A 20,355-nucleotide genomic window follows, 5' to 3' on the forward strand; every position below is an offset into this window, starting at 1 on the left:
AAACTCTTGGATGGTCTTGGCCTTATCTCAAACACCTCTATCCCCCTGCATACAATTAACCCCTTCCCCCTCTCTCTGTACTCCATCCCTCCCACTCTTGACCATTGCCTTCATTAGCATAAGCACAATGGCCAAACAGAGCAAAGACAGTGAGCAAAAACCACAAAAACTAGTCTCAAAGCTCATTGCTATTCTTTAGCCACTAGCTTGGTTTGACCTGTTTGTCTGTGGTTATACAAAGTGATTGTGTTCTCCTTTTCCCCTATTTTGCTTTATCTTTTGTACAGCACACTGGATGTTAACATGAATTCACTCGGCACAGCCTGATACGTCTTTAGGATCATTATGCACCGCAAAAAATCAGCCACTAAAGTGAGCAATTTGATGTGTTAAGCTTTCCAATTTATCCTACCAAAGAATCAAATCAACATGCAGCTGATGGGGCATAAGATTAAAAGTGCTTAGAAGGGGGTTATTGGTATCACTTGAGCAGAACAATAGCTCACTGACATGGAAGATACGGCCATTGACTGGAGAAATTACACACATTTTAAAATGTCTTAATGCTAGCAGTGGTGAGAGGTATTGTGGAGCATGAAACAAGTGGTGGTTAAAACAATTTATAAGGGGTGGTGTGTTAATGAAAAGACATAATTAAGCACTTCCTAATAGATAGATAGATAGACAGATAGATAAATAGATAGATGGATGACTGGTCAAGCAAAAAACAAAGCCACGGGTTGATGCTGATCGATTGATTTATTGATATACAGCCAGTACAGACTGCCTCACTTGCTGACTGAACATAATGCAGGCTGTCAGTATCAACAGTACCAATTACAGACATGTGATGAATAAGAAAATAAATACATAAAGTAAATGTAAACTGAAATCTATTATGGCAGTTTTTATTGGCAGTTCTGCAAAACATGTCTGTCTATGTGGAGACAAATTGGAATGGAACTTCATATACAACTAAATAGTAAACAAAAGTAGCTTATAAATGCAAATTTCCCCCAGTATTTCAGGGAAATAGGTAGTTTTGAAATGAAGGAGTGTACAAAAAATAAAATATCTTCATTTATATTCAATTTTCAAGTTATTTCTCAAAAATAGAGTTGTAGGAACTTAACCAGAGTGTGCATAATGGTTAAGAAAATACATTCAACGGCGTAATGGGAACCATTTTAGTGCAAATATAGTGTGACAAAACTCACAGTTTATAGTGATGATTACCAGAAAAAGGAGGCATTTTCAAATGCCAGAACCTTGATGCAGCCACCGAAACCTTCAGTGCACCAAGTGAAACCCTGAGCTTTACATTCAATAATAAAAAGGAGAAAGATGAATTAAGGACAGAGGATGTCTGAACAAGAAGTCATCTCTGATGTCTGAAATACTGGCTGCTCTTTACATGCAAAGAATCAAAAAACATTAAACCGCCAAGAATCCAGATCGATGTTACATGCATCAACAAAAAAGCATACATTCAAGCATAAACAATCATATTACAATGAGAATTGAAAAAATAAAGGCACCCAAGTACAATGCCTAGCAGGGATTAAAAGACACTGGAGAAGAAACAGCCTCAAACAAAATGCCACTAAACAACAGCTTTGAACTGCTTTTTGCCTGGAGGGCAACATGCAGGGTTTAAACAGACCCACAACTCAGTTTCTTTTCAAACACGTGCAAATGTCCAGGAGGAAGGAATGAGCTGTGGTGGTGGGGCAGAGGAAAGACACAATGCATTTAGATGCTAAGCCAGTGTACTCAACAGTCCTGTAGAACATGAAAAAATAAAGGGAAGAGTGTGTAGCTAGTGTGTTTACAACAAAATGCTGAGGTAAAAAGGTGGATGTGAAGGTTTTAGGTTCCTCATCAGAGCTAAGATTTTGCTTTCAAAAGCCCATTTTTCAGGATAAAAGCTTTGGGCATTTATCCATGAACCAGTGACACCCCATGATGCAAAGCTCGCTTCCACATGTAGTAGGTCGAGCGTGGAGTGAAGGGGAAGTAGGACCGGAATTCTTTAAACGTAGGGAAGGATTTTTCCTCAAAGCGTTGCTGAAGGAAAAGCTTGGCCTTGGCCTTGAAGTTGGCCAGAGCCACAACATCCATTGCAAACATCTGCTCATCTATTGGTGCCTTGCCGAGAAGGATGTGCTTTGAATGTGGGGCATCAAAAGAGGGCACGGGGGAACTTTCTAGATATCTAGGGCTCTCGACAAATGGGAGCATAGACTGACTCTCCACCCTCCTCTCCGTAATCTTGTTTTCTGTCGTGGTGCTCTGCGGAATCTCAGGGAGGACGTCGGCACTCTGGACAACCATTTTCTTCTTGCGGTTCTGCCTGCTGCGCCACAGCCAGTAGAAACAAGGGGACATGGACGGGAACTTGAGCTTGAACTTCGTCAGGGACCACTTTGATTTCTGGACGTGCAGCTTTGCAGCATCTCTGAGCTGTTTTTTACTCATGTACGCCAGCCTAAAACTTCTGTGTTTTCGCCGGCAGATCCTCATTCTGGGCATGGCAGCCTGGTGGATGTTAGACAGGACTGGTGACAGACTTTTTGGACTTTGGCTCTTGTCAGCATCTGAGCTGTCCTCGCTGCTGCCAACACTGCCTTTGTAACCTCTACTGAACAGCATGGCTTCTCTCCTCCAGTTGTAGTAGGTTGACCTGGAGATCCCAGGGAAATTTCTTTTGAAGACCCTGAAGGGGAGGGAGGCATTCACGGCGATGCAATTCTGCAGACAACGTTTAGCTTCCTGCATATGCGTTACATTCTGGGCCCGCTCTAGATCCAACTTGCCGAGGCTGAGGCCAAACATACTGGCCACGCTGTCATGGTGGTCCGGCTCATCCTGCTTTGCTTCAGGTGAAGACCAGGCCTCCTGCTCTGTACTTTCTCCAGGACTGATCTCTCCAGTTGAAGATGAGGTGGAAAAGTTTCCTCCAGACTTCAGAAGCTCATGCTTCCAGTTATAGTAAGATGACCTTGAGATCTCAGGAAAAAACTCCTTGAACTGGTGCAGAGGGATGAGCTTTCCCTCCAAGTAACAAGCTTGAAGGAAATACTTGGCCTCATACCTAGCTGCGGACTTTTTGCAGTGCTCCTGTGTCTGCCTCTTCCAGCGGTAGAAGGTCCTCTTGGTGATGTTGTACTTGTCCTTCAGACTCGGGTAAGAAAGCTGCGATTCCTGGTTCAGCAGCTCCTCACTCTTGATGGGCGATGCCCTCTGCTCACTGTCAGGACATCCAAACGTGAGGTCGGTGGTCTGGGCTAGTGCGACAAAATTATTTGGCCTGAACAAGCCGTCAGACTGCAACTCGCCGGACCACATGATGTGGAGGGTTTGTGGCTCTGAGTCTTTGGGCCAGGTCCTTGGACGTATGACTCGGTTGAAGTAGGGTCGGATCTTGAGGTTGAACATGGGGTAGATGGAGTAGATGTCAAACTGAAGGACAGATGATAGGGCGTAGACGTGCCACATGTTGGCGTAGGAGCCAGGGAAGCAGGAAGCTTTGACATCTGCATCAAAGATAGCCTCCAAGACTGTGACGGGCAGATTGAGCATGTCCTCGGACTCTTCAGCACAAAGACTGAAGCGAACTGCCTGGAGCATCATTTTAGAATCAATCATCCCAGACAGGTAGTATCGCTTCCACAGCACCATTTCCACTACGGTCCGCACCTGTGGCGGACAATAATAATGGAATTAATATTACAGCCATTATGTGTTCATATCATCAGCTAGAATAGATGCATCACTGTACATTCAGAGACAAAAGATCATAAACCATCATTACTCACCTGTAGCTCCAAGCTAAGACCTGTGCTCCCCACTAACAACATGCTGACTGCATCAAACAGCAAGTTGCCTTCTCCCTTGCAGTTTACCGGCAGGAGGCCCCTGGGTGCATCAGCCGGGTACAGGCCGTGAGCTATGTCGTCCACGCCTGCCCACTCAGGGAACTCTTGACAGGGGGTACTGGGAAGCTGGAAGGGAGCGAGGACCTGGTCCACCTCCAGGGCCACTCTGGTCAGAGCATCCAGGCCAGAGCTCTCCGTGGCCTCCTGGAGCTCTCCCAAAACAGACAGCACGACCTCGTTCCTCGGAATCATAACTGGAGATCTGATGAGAGGTGGGAGGCGGAAGTGAAGGAGAGGTAAAGGTTAGAGAGAGTGGAGGAGGAGAGGATAGTTCCAGATGTCTACATTCAGTGAAAATGGATGACTCAGGGAAATTTTATGAACTCTCAACAGCAGGGGATAAGCTTAAGAAATTTGCTCATGCCTTTGTTACCACTGGACTAGATTATGTAGATCAGCATGGTTTATCCATACACAAACAACAGCTGCAACTAAATCTAAACACTGCTGCTTCAGTTTTGACTGAGAAAAACACATGCATAATTTGTGGTAGTGGCAGACAATAAATTCCTGTATAATTAAGAATTAAGCTGATTTGTAATGTACTTAAAAGCATTTTCTGTTACTCACCTTGTTGTCCCAAGTCTCATGCTTTAGTTTTTTGGGTTTTTTTTTTTATATAAATGCGAAAGCAAGGCGGGGTTTATACCTCATACAAATAACACAAAACAGTCAAGTGAAATTCGATGATTTCACAGGCAAGTGATTTAATATAGATTTTTCTATTTGCAAAGCAGCTGCAAAAAGAGACAAAACAGACCAATACAATACAAATTAAACTAATTCAGATATTCAAATTCAAAGTCATTACCTACATTAGTAAGGCCTACTTTGTCGGGCGTAATGTTTTTTGTGTTTTTGTTTTAAGGATCTCTCTCAATTATTTGCCTGTTTCCATGATTTCAAAGACTTAATTGGATTTGCAAATTTTCAGCCCCTACACTGAGTCAAACGCGTGTCTTAATAAAATAAAATCCTCCACTTGTGGCAACGCAAAAACAAAATTGGAAACGACCGTTTTTCTTACCTGAGCGTCCAGAGACTAAAATGGGTCTCAAAGGAAGTCACTTAATTGTAATGCGGGGTTTCACAGCTGATGATATTGATCTCTCTCTCCGTGAGTTTTAGTCCATTGTGTGCGTGTAGCTCCGGAGTGTCCTCTCCTCTGAGCACGGGAGATTTTTGGGGGGGTTAAACAGCACCTCCCATCAGGAAATTGTCAGTCGTCGATTCGCTTTTTTGTTTCTGCGTCGGGGGACCCCACCACCCCCCACGGCTCCCTCCTCCTTCTCCCCCTCCCTTAGACTACAGCCAGGGTCAATTTCAATGTGAAGTGTTAACAAAAGCCAATGTGTCAGGGGCCACAAGAACACAGAGGCGGCCCTGTAGGTTAACTGGTATCGGTGCCTTTAGGTTTTATCAACACGTTTTTGCTTTTCAAAGCCAACTCCACATGTCAACAGTTCACTTTCAAGGTTATTTGTCAAGTGCTCTTGGCGTCAAAGGACGATTTGTGGTTATTTTTCCCTCATGAATAAATTCCTGAGTGCTTGCACAGATACATTTTGTGGCAGGTTAATTGTGTTGCTTGATAAGCTTAATGTGAAATCCCCACTTAATGTAAAAAAAACAAAACAAAACAGGAAACAAACAGTTTTACAGCCATGAACTTGCTCTTCCTTTTACAGTTACTACTAGTAGTAGACAGTATGAAGCCTAGTATGTGGATTAGAGTGGATATGTGCAGACAGGGTGTGGACATGAGCTTTATGAGAGGAGAGGAAGGCTCCTGAGCTCCAGCTCTGTTTGTTTCTCCACTGTATCACTTTTAACACCTCCTCTCCTGCCTTTTGCAGGATTTCAGTAATCAAAGCCTTTTGTTCCACACACGCACAACAATCCCACCGATTGTCCCCCAACCCCCCACGGCCCACACTGTAGATCCCAACCCTACGGCTTGTTCCCCCTACACACACACACACACACAGACACACACTTAAATTCACACACCAGGGGACAACGGCATTTGGCCCCCGCTGCTCTGTCCACTCCAAGTACTGGGCAGACAAGCTGGTGCCTGAGTTCACTGGGGTTCAAGGGTTTGACCTGAAGCTTTATCAGCTATTTGGACAATGACTGTGTGGTTGGCCTTGTTGGGGGGGGGGGGGGGGGGGGGGTGTAATGCAGTTGAGATAATGCAGAGACACCCACGTGTTTGACCTAAGATGTTTCAGAGGTCAGAGTGTATTGGAATTTTTTAAATACAAGCAGCAAGTTCCAGATAAACAGTTGCTTTAAACTGACAGTACAATTTGAAATAATGACACAATATTTGTATGGAAAGGTCAAGGAAAGTGTCAGTGTAGTGGAGTGTAAGAGAGAGGTCACAGTCATGTCACTTGTTCATTTACTCACTTTAAAAGTCACATTATTGGTCAAGGATTTCATTGTTGCTAAAGTGAAAAAACCTCAAGAGAAATCCAGCAGCACAGCCTTATGTACTGTTCATTAGGAATCCAGACATGATAGAATATAACACCATTACACTGACCTTGAAGAAGAGCCTCATTGCTGAAATGTACTCTCAATATTGTATGAATATAGTACATATGCTACATTAGCCCCCGATCTTCAGCTCTGAGTGCGAGTTCAGGGACATTTTCTGTACTTTGATATCCGTCTTAGCATTTTAAATCTATTCATGGCTTTACCTCTTCTACATTCCCTCTTCACCTTCATTTTCCATTCACTTTAAGGCTTTAAGCAAATTGGAGAAAATATGCTCCGTCTACTTTCATCCTTTGCATCCTGTTTTTGAAAGATTACATCAAGAAAATTAACATATTCAGAATCCGATTAGCATATCTGCTTCCATTTTACATGCTATGTAACGAGGGCCTCTAACTTATCCAGGTACGGCTTCTCTTCTTTATTCATCCCCCCAATTCTTGTCAGTGTGTCTTCACTATCTCTTCAACCCCCTCAGACTCTTGGCTGTAGTCAATCACACACCTTAGGTGTGTAGATTAGCTGTGCTGCACTGCACTGTGAACACAGTAGTGGGCTGGCTGCAAGTATTTAAAATGCAAATAGGGCAACACTGGGACCGGCTCCGGCAGTCTCTCACCTGCTGTGGCTGTGTGTGTACTGTATGTGTGTATGTGTGTGTACTGGCGGGGGAAAGTGGAAGACTGAAGCCAGCAGTACACTCCAAACACTATCTAATTTGGGTTCGCACAAGGAAAATGGAAAAAATGTGCCTGGATAAAGTGCTGCATTAGGCTGCACCTCAAGTTTCTGCACTGAATGAAAATACTCCATCACCTGCAAAAATATTATCTCACTAAACAATACCATTGAAATATTGTTCTTTGGCAACATGTTTCTGGTTCTTCAACCATGTCGCCTGCTACCACATCCTGCAAGTCCCTTCACCTGGTTTGATATCGAATCATAAAAAATATCCTGTAAAAATATTGTGCGTTGCCATATTCAGCCGCACTCTAAACAGCTTTTGAAATGCGCCAAATTTCATCATATGCCAAGTTACTTGAAAGGGAAATGTTCAGATAGAGTCAGAAGAGTCAAGATAAACAAACGTTAGTTCACTGGTCTCTCTTCATATCTACAAGAGTCTCCTGAATTAATGGCAAAGATTTTCTTAATTTTTTTATTACATACTTAAAACACAGGTACAAGTTTTGTAAAGAAAACAGTCATAAGTGTATAAATGACAATTATAGTCAATCTAAAAACATCATTTGCATTTTCATGTATGTACAATATGTAATTTTCCAACCATTCACCATGTTGTCCAATAGCCTAAACATGTAAAATGTATTGAGGTAGAATATTCAAGAACCTGTAAAAGTTTTTCATTGCTAAAATACTGAATGTTTCAGGTAAAGGGCAAAATACCTGTCAGGTCCCTGATGACTCTAGGTGCCAACTACAGTAAGGGTGCATGGCTGAAGCTCACAAACAAAGAAAAAAAAAAAACACAGCAATTGATATTTGAACAGTAGACTACATGTATCGGACGCAGGCGTATTCAGTGGACTCGCACTCCAGGACCAACACTCGATCAGAGCCAGCGGGGAGAATAACGTCAGCATAGATTACGTCATCTGTATTCATGACCTAAAGACACACACACGGACATACATAAATACATGACATGACATACAAAAGCACAAAAGATGTTGTTCCACATGTTGTTCAAAGAGAATTCACTCACATTGTTGGAACCAGACTGGACTGAATGAGGATCGTCAAGCAGCTGGCTGTCTACAACAAAAACACAAATGCACAAATTCATATTTGAATACAAATCGTGTTTGTGTGTTTACATCATCATCGCTTTGCCTTTCAGTTATGCGATCAGATCACTACAGTATGTACTTCAACTATTTGATAAGTACACAGGTTATATAAGCACAATACAGTTTACGTCACGACATACATTTGCAAAATGATTATGTAATAATTATGCCGGGAACAGTGGAAACAGAACTTATAGGATATTAGCACATCGCCCGTAAGTGATTGCCTCAAAGGCCACAAAACACAGTTGTGCAAGATGACGTGCAGACACCTGTTTAGAAGCGACTGCGTACAAGTGCACATGCACCGACCAGCCGCGACATTACAACCAGTTTTTGGTTTTAATATCAAACCCAGTTTCAGGTTTTAATGTTGTGGCTGATCGGTGTATATGTGACAGTTTCCCGTTTAAGGCAATTTCAGCTGGACGGATTCTATACGGCTTCAGGAACTTACTTCTTCTTCTTCTTCTCGTGTTTACAACAAACACTGCAATCACTGCTGTCAAAACCACACAGCCCACAACCCCAACAGCTGCCCCAGTCACATCCTGGATGCCACCTGTAAAAGCAAATGATAGTCATATGTTTTTTTGTTTATGGCTGAAACAAGTCATCTAAATCCATATCTAACCTCGAAGGATTAGCCACAAACTGTTATTTTAATATTCACATTACTAAATGAGGCACGGTAGTATTTTGGTCTTATTTAATACCCAAATTGTCAAGTGCTCTCTTCGGTAATCCAAAGAAGATCCACCCTGAATTTAATGTAGTTTTATATTATGATATGATAAAATGTTCTGCCTTTTTGCTGTTTTGGTAGGATTATTGATTTACATCAACTGTTTTGCTAGTTATCAAGCTTATCTTGTATATGTGCAAAAATACTAGCTTCTCATACCTTGAGGTTCAAGTTCCAGGTCTGGGATGAATCCTCTCCCCTTCCCTCTAAGAGCTACGAAGAAAAGAAAATAGCATTTGTTATTAATTCTTCCGCATTTAACAAACAGGAGTCTATTGGTTTGGATCAGCGATTAACAGACCTGGGGCTCTGACCCACAACTCAGCTGAAGTCTGGACTTGTTGATCCACAGTCGCCTGGCACCTAAACTTCCTGATTCCAGGTTCTTGAAAGGTGACAGTCAGAGTTATATCACAAAGGGACGGCTGATTTATCTGATGATAGGAGTCTTCTTGAATCTCAACACCGGCTTCATCCACCCACGTCAGGCTGATCCTTCTGGAGCAACGTCCCCTATCCACGTAGGTAAGGGCGACACACTGCAGTGACACTGTTTTGGCAGGCAGGAGGTTTAACACTGGGGCAGCTGAAAGAAAGAAAAAAATGTGTTTATTGCACAGATTTCCTTTTCTTATTATCAGGTGATATGTATTCTGTATGACCCCACACAACCATAAGATTTTAAACTTGATAGCACTCACTGTTGTGAGAAGAGAAGTTATTTGGCATTTGTTGGCATTGATGACGTCCAACATGCTCTGCGGTGAGATCTTTGATTTGCAGAGCGCATTTCTTCTCCTCTGATTCAGCGGTCTGGATCTCTCCATTACTGACTATGGCAAAGTATCTACTTGTTCTCCATGTGTTGATCTGCCATAAATGAAAGCAGACCAAATCTTCTTCACATGGAAATTTAATATCATAACTGCGTTCTGCCAACGTCAGACCATTTTGTCCTTTTACACCTGAAAAGAGAAGATGAAAAGGGTCAGAATATTCTACCATGTCTTTAAAATAAGATTATAAAAGTATAATCACAAGTTAAGATTGTGTTAATGTTTCTCTTACCTGTTGTGATAAAAAAGAGCAGCAGCAGACTCATCGCCATGTGGACTGTTCCAGCCATCCTTCAAAACTGTTCACTGTGTACACTCAGGGTTCACTGTCATCACTCCTCATTTTAGTCAACCGTAATGTCACTTCCTGCGTTTGTCAATGTCCTCAACCTGCTGATTTGGAGAACCTCGCCAGCTGTTGGTCTGACTGTGTGTCTGAGTGCGAGGCATCATACAGATACCTGGCAGAAAAGGTTTGCAAAAGCAACACAGCAGTTCAATGAAGGGAAGCTATCTTTTCGGTTTGACGCCACAAACAATATTCCTTCACATCATATAGCCTACTACTAATGTGAATAAAAAAGAAGAAAAACCCAAGGAATAGAGCCCATACTTCCACCATGGCCATACATTTTCCTCCACCGGATCCAGATTATGATTTAGATTTTGCAGCAAATTGTACAAATTCATGAATCTCAGAACCATATCTATATTTGACTTTTTATGTCAAGATCCACACATTTTTTCCAGAGAAACTGAAGAAAATGTTGAAAATGTTCAACAAAAACTTCCTGGATCTGCGCCTTTAACCGGATCTGCCCCAAACATTTTAATGAGCTCTTCCCTGGTCCCTCCACCCAGTTTGGTGCAAATCGGTTTGGTATTTGTTGGGTAATCCTGCTGACTGACTGACTGACTGACTGACTGACTGACTGACTGACAGACAGACAGACAGACAGACAGACAGACAGACAGACAGGCAGGCAGGCAGGCAGGCAGGCAGGCAGGCAGGCAGGCAAGCAGACAGACAGACAGACAGACAGACAGACAGACAGACAAAAAAACTAATAGAAAAACACACAAACAAACAAACAGACAGACAAACAAAAAACACAAACAAACAAACAACCAAACAAACAACCAAAAAAACAAACAGACAGATAATGGGGAAAACATACCCTCCTTAGAAGAAGTAATAAATGTATTTCGGTTCACCTGGGCTCCTTTCACAGGAAATTGTGACAATGTGTTTCCTCTGATAAATTGCTAATGAAAACATGGATTCTGCAGTTAAGGGTGATCTGTTATATAGAGTATTGTGTTGTTACCACTGTGGATTCATTAAATGGTGTCTATCTTAAAAAGTTCATAAATAAAAACTTTTTTGACCTTCAGTAGTGTTGATTTGTATTCTGGCTTTTGTTCGGGGTTGACAGCCGACTGTTTTCACAAGATGTGTGAAGAAGTTTAAAGATGAGGACAGGCTGTTTTTTCTCCTGTGGGTCCTGTCAGAAGAGGTGTCCTTGTGATATACAAGAAAAGATTATCCAGAGAAATTCAGTGAAAAGCACAACAGGTACCAGTAGCAGACGTGAAAGACAGAGTGACCTTTACATTTCAGTTTTGTTGATGCTTCTTGTATTTATAAAAGCTGCTGTTTACATTTCCGTCATAGCTTCATCTTTTGTCTGATGGATGTTAATCATTTTAAAATGAAAAAAACAATATAAGGAATATTTTTGTGAGTTAAGGGATTGAGGGTTGGATTGTACTTTCTGTGGGACTGAGATTCCCATCGCTGAACCCAACACAATGGAGGCAAATGGAATTTAGTTTGTGCACAAATGTTAAAACTTACATTTGAAATGTTGCTGCAGTTCCCCCTGCTCATCAGCAGATGGTGTTTAGGTTGAGTCCTTCAAAATTCATGATTCATGATTACGTATTTGTGTAACTGAAGTTTTATGTCACTCTTTCCACTCGAAACTCAAAGGTATTCAGGCCAACGTAATGACCAGATTTCTGTCAAGCTGAGGTCTTTACTAATAATCCCATGATTCATCTTCCTCCTCCTTGTAACTAAACCTACTCTAAGTGTAGTTACAAAATCTAAAAGTAATCTAAAGTTATTAAATTTTCATTATTTTTGTATCTATTGTCTTCCAGGAACTAGACAGTGATCTTGAGCCAAAGAAGGATGGCACTAAAGGTGGTTACAGTCGACGAGTGTAAAGAACACACAGAGACTAAGAGGAGACAAATTTTAGGGATTTAGTTTGGCATCTTAAAGCTTGTATCCTCAGGTACCATCTTACTGAATCATCTTATCAACAAATATGACACCATGATTTACTTAATTTCTGTGTATGTTTATGTATAAGTTCATTGTATCGATATAAAAGTTCAAATATGACGTTTTTTTTCCATTTAATGTTGTTCATCTCGCATGTGTTGAAGTAAACAATAAAACCTAACTAAGCCTCATGTGTTGATGCAGTTCCCCATCGAAAAGAGATTGTGACAATCAAGTCAATGAATAACATCATTTGTTAATTATGGAAACTGTCATAACCCACATGAACAACGCTGAATGTGACATGTTTTGTGTTTTTACAGTTCGAGAGGGCATTAAAAAGACAAACATGGCTGCTGAATTGTTTTTATTTACCTATTTGTACAGATCTTCAGTGACAAATCTAGACAAATAGGTTATGTATGCCTATGTTACAAAAATATCATGTCTCAGTTTTTCAGTTAAAATCTCTTCAGTGTAGCAGCTAACTAACTGATCAAATAGAGACTTCAAAAACTGCTTAAACTCAGACATTCAGGGAACCACACAACTATACTTTAGACTGAAAAATATGTTATATATGAATGTGTGTATATATGTATATATATATATATATATATATATATATATATATATACACATATACACACATATATTTATATCACCAGTCACTTCAAAACAACCTCACATTAATACAGTTACATCCTGTACATATTGCACCTATCACATCAGCTGGGTTTAATATTAACTGTTAAATAGCAATGACAGAGACTTAGATGTAGCATACCTTTGAGCCAGAGAGTGTCACCGTTTAGGAGCTGGCGTTAAAGATTAGACACAAGCAACTTTTACATACATAACCATCCCTTGCATTCCTTCCATTTTTGCTCATCATCACTCACCATCATACCACAATACAGTCTTGGAGATTTTCAAGTCTCAGCAGCACTGAACAATTCAAACTAGTAACAATTAGATTTTAAACAATATGCTTCCCAGAAAACATTTTGCCCTCCAACTCTGAGTTACAGAACACCTGAGAGTGAATACAGGTGTGTTACATTCAACATACTGAAGGTTTTAGTGCATCTGTCACCTCCTGCTCTCCAACAACCTTTCACAAGTAAGTCTTCATACACAAATGCAGCATTCATAGACTCATTGCTAGTTTTACAAGTTTAGACGGAGCAAATTATCAGCTGGACTGATGAGTTACTGCCTTGATGGGAACTGACGTTAATGTGTTTGCTGGGGTAAAAACTTTTGATTGCTTCACAGCGAGAAATTCAACATTCTGGCAGAAAATACAGAGAAAATCATCAGGTACTGACCACACACACATGCAGAAAGCAGACAGTTCCCACTCATTAATAATAACTTGCACAATATTTAGCTAATATAGTAACATAAACAAATAAATACATCTCATCAAAGCCCCAATCCAGATGGTTAAATACAGTATATCAACTATTGGTACACAAAATAAACATCTCAAGTTTAGGGAGACATAATTTAGTTTAGACATTTTGTCTCAGTGAACGGTAACTCAAGGTAAGATTTAACTTTATTCATGAAGCATTTTCTGCTTCAGTTTTAGAGGATTTGTGAAAGAATCATCTGTGTTTAACAACTCAAACATTCACCCCTCAAGTGCTGAGTTTTTAAATATAATGTGTTTTTGTTTTTTGGTGTTGTAGTTTTTCCTCATACTGCAGGTTGTATAATAACAAAAAGTTATAATACTCAGAAATCACCTACGATGACCCCTGGTGGACACTAGTATTTGATGAGTGAAATGAATGAGGGGTCATTAGAAATACTGGGACATACAGGGTCTCTCGAAATAAGAAAATAAAAACTTTACAGAGCTTTTAAGGGAACTCTTAGCATGAAGACATGACCCCACAATAACCGTATCATGGACTGCTTTAAAATATATTCAATGCTCATAGTTAGTGTCTACCTCTGGATTAGGTCTTTAATACAGCAGTGAAGTTGCAATGATAAAACTTCACATTACTTGGTAAAACACAACATGCAACAAACGAGACAACCAAACAAGACAAACATAATGCTACTTACATCCTGATTCACACACAGACACTTTGCACAGTCCCTGAAGAGCCCTTCACACCAGATGAATTTAGTCCATAATGGGTATCAACATGTGCTGTATGGACTAATAGTACGTTACAGGTGATTGGATTACAGCTGCAATATGTTTTTTGGTTTAAAAGCAGACATCAGTGGTAAGGTCTGCACCTTAACACATGCTTCATTCCTTCTCTCTCGCTTACTTGGCTCTTCAGAGGATACAGTTCAGATACAAACAGGTGCTTCAGCTTCCTTTTGCAAAATAAAGTTTACATAATATAAGGCAGGAAACTTGTTTCCAACATACATAAAAAAAAGACATGACTTAAAATCAGTATATTATATACAGGGGCAGTGAAACACTGCACATTTCAAAATATATTTAATGGAGATATCAACTTTCAGGGGCTACGCTACACACACAACCCAGCCACTCAGTCAGTTTTCTGGCTCAGTAACAAGTCTAAAACCAGTGGAAAGAATATTCATAAAAGCTGCTGTTCAAAGTTTTCACTAATCTCAGTTTTCTTCATCTTATTAGAGGTAACACCATCCCCTTAACAAGTTTGCATCCTCAGAGGCAAACCTCAACTTAAATTATTGCTAAAAAATAAATAAATGTTTTTCCTTTGTTTTCTTTTTGACATGAAAGTAAAAACAAGCGTTTGTATAAACCAGGTATTTTCTGACTCAAAACTGGGAATGACTGGTCTGATGTAAAATGAGTCTAAACAGTTTGTATGTATATTATGTCTTTCCATGCTCTTGTAAAGTGCCCAGGTTTGAGGGTGTGACCTATGTGCTATCACAGGCTGGAGGGTTGGGCCTGCTGCTGTATCTGTGCGTGGTGACTGGGCTGCGCCGGCTCACAGTCTTGTGGTCCTACCTCCGTCCCCCGTGCGTACATGAGGACAAGGGTGACAGTAGCAAAGGTAGCTGCATTCACTGGGAAGGCTCGTAGCAGCGTGGAGGTGAGACCTCGTGTGAACACCATATAGCCCTCTCTGTGTACACTCTGTCTCACACAGTCAGCAATGCTGCTGTACTGGTTGACTCCACCCACCCCATCAGCCTGGAGCCGTGATTTGATCACATCTACAGGATAGGTGGAGAGCCAGGAGGCGATGCCAGCCATGCCGCCAGCAAACAGCAGTTTGGGGATCATGTAACGATCGTCAGGCTCACAGCCTAGGCTGCGTGTCAGCACATCGTAGGCCAGGAAATACACTCCGAAGCCAGGTGTCTCGCGGATAAGCGTGGTTACCATGCCTCTGTTTACTCCCCGCACACCCTCCCGGTTGTAGATCCGTGCCAAGCAGTCCAGGGAGTTCTTGTACAACTTCCTAGAGGATTTCTTCTCTCCAGTACCTTGCATTTGCATGCGAGTCTTAGCCAACTCCATGGGGCAGCAGATGACACACTGGATGGCACCTGCTGCTGCACCAGCAAGGAACTGGTTCATGGGGGTGTCATGTGCCAGGAGACGCATGGTGTTTCCTTGAACACCAAACACTATAGCATTGATGAATGTAAGGCCCATCATGGGGGATCCAATGCCTTTATACAAACCAAATACCTGTAGAGAGGTTCAGAGATGTCACATAAGACAAGGTGTTTTAACATATCAATATAAAATGAAGTCACCATTACCCAGGAACTGGTCTTCCTTTTAAATTAATGAATGAAAAACAAATTTAAGGACTTAAACTTTGTTGGCAGTTTGGGATATAATCAATCGTTGACTTTAACTTTTCCTTTTAGTTACATAACTGCACATACTTTGACTAATTAGGGTCATGGTCGAATTGTTGACCCTTATTATGGCTAAAACACAGGTGTAATCATGTTGCACTCCATGCATTATTTCCAGAACAACCAGCACCAGTAACTTCCAATAACAGAAAATAGGATTTAGTCACAACTCTTGCACATCCAAAACTCTCACATGGTTCATCACAATAAGAAACTCCTTTCCAACTTTCCTATCATTACTTGTGTGACCTGACCAGCCTACGTCCTATCTAGCAAGCTAGCTCCTCCTAAAAGCATAATTTGTTATTGCAGAAAGTGCCTCATATCTCTTCATTTTTTCAGGACAGCTATTTTTGTCTACCAGGCACACCCTATAATACTTCTTGTAGTAGAAGTGCCTGCAGTATAAATGAAAAGCTGTGAAAACACTTTGAGGCTATTTAAATAATATGATTGTGAAAACAGGTACTCGTTCATTTTCCATCTACATAAAACTGTTACAGCATTTTGAGTGATCTGCAAGGAAAGCTATTCAGGAGTCTTGAATAACAAATTATGTGATGCAAGTTGGAGTTTTAAAGACATTTCTCAGGCTGAGAATAGTCATCCTTATTGCTGGAAAAAAAAAGGGGGAAGAAAAAAAATCAAACTGATTACACCAAAAATAAATGAAAAAGACAAAAAAACAAACAAAGCACAACATTATTCAGATCATCGGGGGAAAACAAGAACTATGAAAGTTGAAAATAAACAAGCCAATTGAGTCTGACCCGATTCAAGAGAGCTACACTTATCCCCATTTGGAGTGTCCCCAAGTTTGGCCTTTCAGCTTCAGGTGCCCCATTTGGTCATAAGACCAAGAGCGTCTGACATAACTCGTTAACTACCAGATCACTCTGACCCCGCTGACTTCAAACAGCTGTTTAGCCATGTCAGCTTTTTTTTAGTTTCAAACCACACTCAGGCAAACAGCTTTGCAGGCCAGAAGGGAGGACCACATACAACAACAAAACACTTACAGAAAGAATCCTTATTTATTTCATTTTACTCCAAACACTGAAGAACTGTCAAACACATCAGAGCCTGGTTCACCATTCAAACATTCAGGACACAATATAATATCATATCAGTATTATTACTGCATTAAAATGTCAGCATTAGAATTGTATAGAAAATAAATCCACCTACCGATTCCTGCCGTATTATAGACTGGAAACAGTGGAAGGTCCCGCGGTACAGTGGCTTATCAATGCTCTGGACCTGTAGTCTCACCTGCAAAAGAAGACACTCTTCAGCAATCTGTTAAACCCTGGAAAAATAATGTAAAATAATCCAAAATAACTGCAGACAGTGTATTATGATGAAATAGTACTTCGTTAAAGTTCTTTTAAAAAAAAGTATTGAGATAAATGTATAAAGGCTCATGCAAAGTTAACTGGTTGTATTTTATAATGGTGCATGTAAACATAGAGAATTACCTATCATATCTTTTTAAATTCACTGTGCATTAAAAAAGAAAAAAATCCTACCTTAACTGTGTCAAATGGGTGTCCAACCAAGACACCAGCAGCACCTGAAAACAAAGGCAAAAGAGGCAACGAACATTTACTCTACAAATCATTCGTAGCATTCAAGTTTCAACTATAATCACTAACTTAGACCCTCCAGTCTTCATATTCATATTTCAGTTGCAGTATATCACAAGAAGACAACCCTGATTGTTTCCACATTTTTATCTAATTTTTACAAAACCAGACTTGTATGACTTTTATGTGACATGTCATGTACTGAGGTCTTTAAGCCTTTTATGAAAATATTGATATTTGTTGTCTTTCTCTTTTGTTACTAACTGGACTGGTTACTGACTTGAATGCTAAAGGCCAGGGCAGAATTGAAAAGTAATTTGTGTGACTTGTTGTCCAGCCACATGTAATAATAATTTAAACATGGAGATAGTAGCAAAAACTTTCAGTCTTTCTAATCCTGCTTACTTTCTCACACACACACACACACACACACACACACACACACACACACACACCAGGCCGTTCCTTGTGTCCAGAGCAACGCTGTGTAGTGCAGCAAAAAACTGTGTATGAAACAACACACCCCGACTAGTGCGGCCACTAACCCTGCTTTAACACGGGGCACATGTATGTCTGAATGTGGCCTAACTCACTGCTTTCTCACACAGACACACACTCTGGTTGTATGATCGATAAAATCAGAAGTCTGAGACTCCAAAACTCTGCTGACTCCTCATTACCCTGACTGTTAGTGCGCACATGCTTCCAATTTCTCAAAACTGGTTTTCAGATTCTAAGAAATCTGGTCCTGCTGATATATCAGGCGGAATAAATCACTCCCCGTCCTATCTGACCATTCTTTGAAAGCCAAGACTCGATGCTGGCACTGTTTTGTAATTTAAGAGTACGCTGCCATCTCCTCCAGGGTAACACTGCCTTACTGAGCCAGAGCCAGCTGACTGGGCATCATCACCTTCTAAAACTTTCTTTAGCTAGAGCCAGCTGACTGGGCATCATCACCTTCTAAAACTTTCTTTAGCACGCCTTTGAAAGTTATATAATTTGGGCTTATGCAGCACATGCCCATGTTGTGATGCCAATTTGGGCTTCTCACCTGAGTCTATGTTGAAACCTAAACACAGTTCCCAGACTGATCACAAACATCATCAATACTTTACCAAAGGTTACCCCAGGAAACTAATACTTGACAGACACTGTTTAATGATTAAAACATAGCAAGAGGCCTAACATTAATAAAGGAAATATATTTTTTTTAAAAAACAGAGCTACTGGCCCACCTGGGTGACCACAGTAAACAAACCACAGCAAACTAATCCTACATAAGCATCTGCTTTGTCACATGACACATTTGTAAAAAGAGCCTATCAGAGGTGAGTCCCAGGAACTAAGCCAGGAAAAGAACACTAGCAGGCATGTGTTTGACACAATGAGCGGTCATTGACCTCAGAGCACTGGTATGAGGTGAGAGCAGGAAAACAAGCAGAAGAGGGTGTTGCATCATAGTTGTAGTAACAAATCTCATATGTGTCATCACCTATCATTTTCTTTTATAACTGAGCTTAAATTTGCCGCAAACTTAACTGGTTTCAAAAAGCATGGCACTTAGTTTACCTTATTTTGAGTTTTGAGCTAAGCACAAACTATGCCATCCTGAAACAGCAGCAACAAGCTTCCAATTTGACTGTAGATGGTTTCCTGAGTTCACCCACTGTGAGAAGGTGGGAAACCACATCGTCTGTCAGTCAGTCACAGTTGAAAAGAGAAAAGCATGGGATTGGTCTGTCGAGGGGTGTGTACTGATTCCTGCCATCTTCCTTTGGTGTGTGTGTGTGTGTGTGTGTGTGTGTGTGTGTGTGGAAACTTTGAATAGCCAAGCCATCCTTGCATGAGAGCTCAGGTTGCACTTAGTGTTTGCATGCTTCCAATTCCCAACAGGGTGTACAAGTGACACCAGGGAGAAATGAAGGAGGATGTGTCACCCATTGTGAACAAGCACTTTTATGAAACAGGCCTTGTACATTCAGTTAAATTCAAACGTTCTAAGATGTTTAACAATCACAAAACTATTATAGAGGGAATAACATCAAAAATGAACTTCCCTACATCATTACAAAGTTGACCCTGCAGCTAACACAAAATAAGCCACTTACAACTTTATACCGATTCGGTGTCAAGGTCTGCCACCAGGTCAAACGCCTTAATTGACTGGATTCGCTTTAGTGGAATTTCGAAAATGCACTTGTAATCTTGTGATAGAGTTGCATCACATTAGTATGGGTGGTGCTTGGTGTGTTTGTTGTTTAGTTTGCTAACGATAAAAAAGGAAACATCTAGGTGGCTCTTTGGCAGCTGTACTCATCTAGCTAACGATAACTAAAGTGGGTGGTACAAGTGCAGCTGCATCTAACTTACCTCCGATGCATCCAGCAACGAAGTCCATCACCGCTCTTCAACGTCACCTAGCCGAGGAATGACTAAATATTATCTAGTAGTAAATGAAGAGGATCTCAACGACTCTTTCAAACTCTGTCGGTTTGTTTGTTTTTCCAAAAACTGTTGATTTTGTTGTACACCTGACAGTAACTGTCCTTAGCTGTTTAATCTAGCTACTGGACTGACACTTTCAGCTACCCTCTATGTTAGCTAGCACTGGCTAGCTAGTTTAGACCTGACAATCTGCAAATGCTGACGATTTTGTTTTCTCTGAGCAGTTATTTAGCTTGCTCTTTGTTTATTCGAATAAAACTCTCCTGTTCACCTACACGTCCTCCGTGAACCGCTGAACTGCTGTGGCGTTTACAGTCAGTGCGGATACCCTTTCCCTCTGT

At 40.9% G+C, this 20,355-nt stretch overlaps 3 protein-coding genes across 3 annotated transcripts; all 3 read right to left on the minus strand.

Moving 5' to 3' along the window:
- Positions 1-750: 750 nt before the first annotated feature.
- Positions 751-4,130, minus strand: vrtn (vertebrae development associated). Its single transcript, XM_023430343.2, has 2 exons — positions 3,819-4,130; positions 751-3,699 (listed from the first exon to the last, which is right to left on the minus strand). Exons 1-2 carry the CDS (start codon positions 4,128-4,130, stop codon positions 1,939-1,941), a joined length of 2,073 nt encoding a protein of 690 aa, XP_023286111.1. The 3' UTR covers positions 751-1,938.
- A 3,471-nt stretch (positions 4,131-7,601) lies between these two features.
- Positions 7,602-10,722, minus strand: LOC111672765 (uncharacterized). The gene is made up of 7 exons (XM_023430326.2): positions 10,074-10,722; positions 9,707-9,970; positions 9,307-9,591; positions 9,165-9,218; positions 8,718-8,822; positions 8,176-8,225; positions 7,602-8,078 (listed from the first exon to the last, which is right to left on the minus strand). Exons 1-7 carry the CDS (start codon positions 10,129-10,131, stop codon positions 7,965-7,967), a joined length of 930 nt encoding a protein of 309 aa, XP_023286094.1. The 5' UTR covers positions 10,132-10,722; the 3' UTR covers positions 7,602-7,964.
- Positions 10,723-12,486: 1,764 nt separating this feature from the next.
- LOC111672634 (mitochondrial basic amino acids transporter-like) lies at positions 12,487-20,353 on the minus strand. Its single transcript, XM_023430116.2, has 4 exons — positions 19,940-20,353; positions 17,510-17,553; positions 17,169-17,252; positions 12,487-15,804 (listed from the first exon to the last, which is right to left on the minus strand). Exons 1-4 carry the CDS (start codon positions 19,965-19,967, stop codon positions 15,034-15,036), a joined length of 927 nt encoding a protein of 308 aa, XP_023285884.1. The 5' UTR covers positions 19,968-20,353; the 3' UTR covers positions 12,487-15,033.
- Between the last annotated feature and the right edge of the window lie 2 nt (positions 20,354-20,355).

This window comes from Seriola lalandi, unplaced genomic scaffold (assembly GCF_002814215.2).
Source record: "Seriola lalandi dorsalis isolate HSWRI2012SDOR001 ecotype SW California unplaced genomic scaffold, Sedor1 jcf7180002054901, whole genome shotgun sequence".
In the NCBI taxonomy this organism is placed as follows: domain Eukaryota; kingdom Metazoa; phylum Chordata; class Actinopteri; order Carangiformes; family Carangidae; genus Seriola; species Seriola lalandi.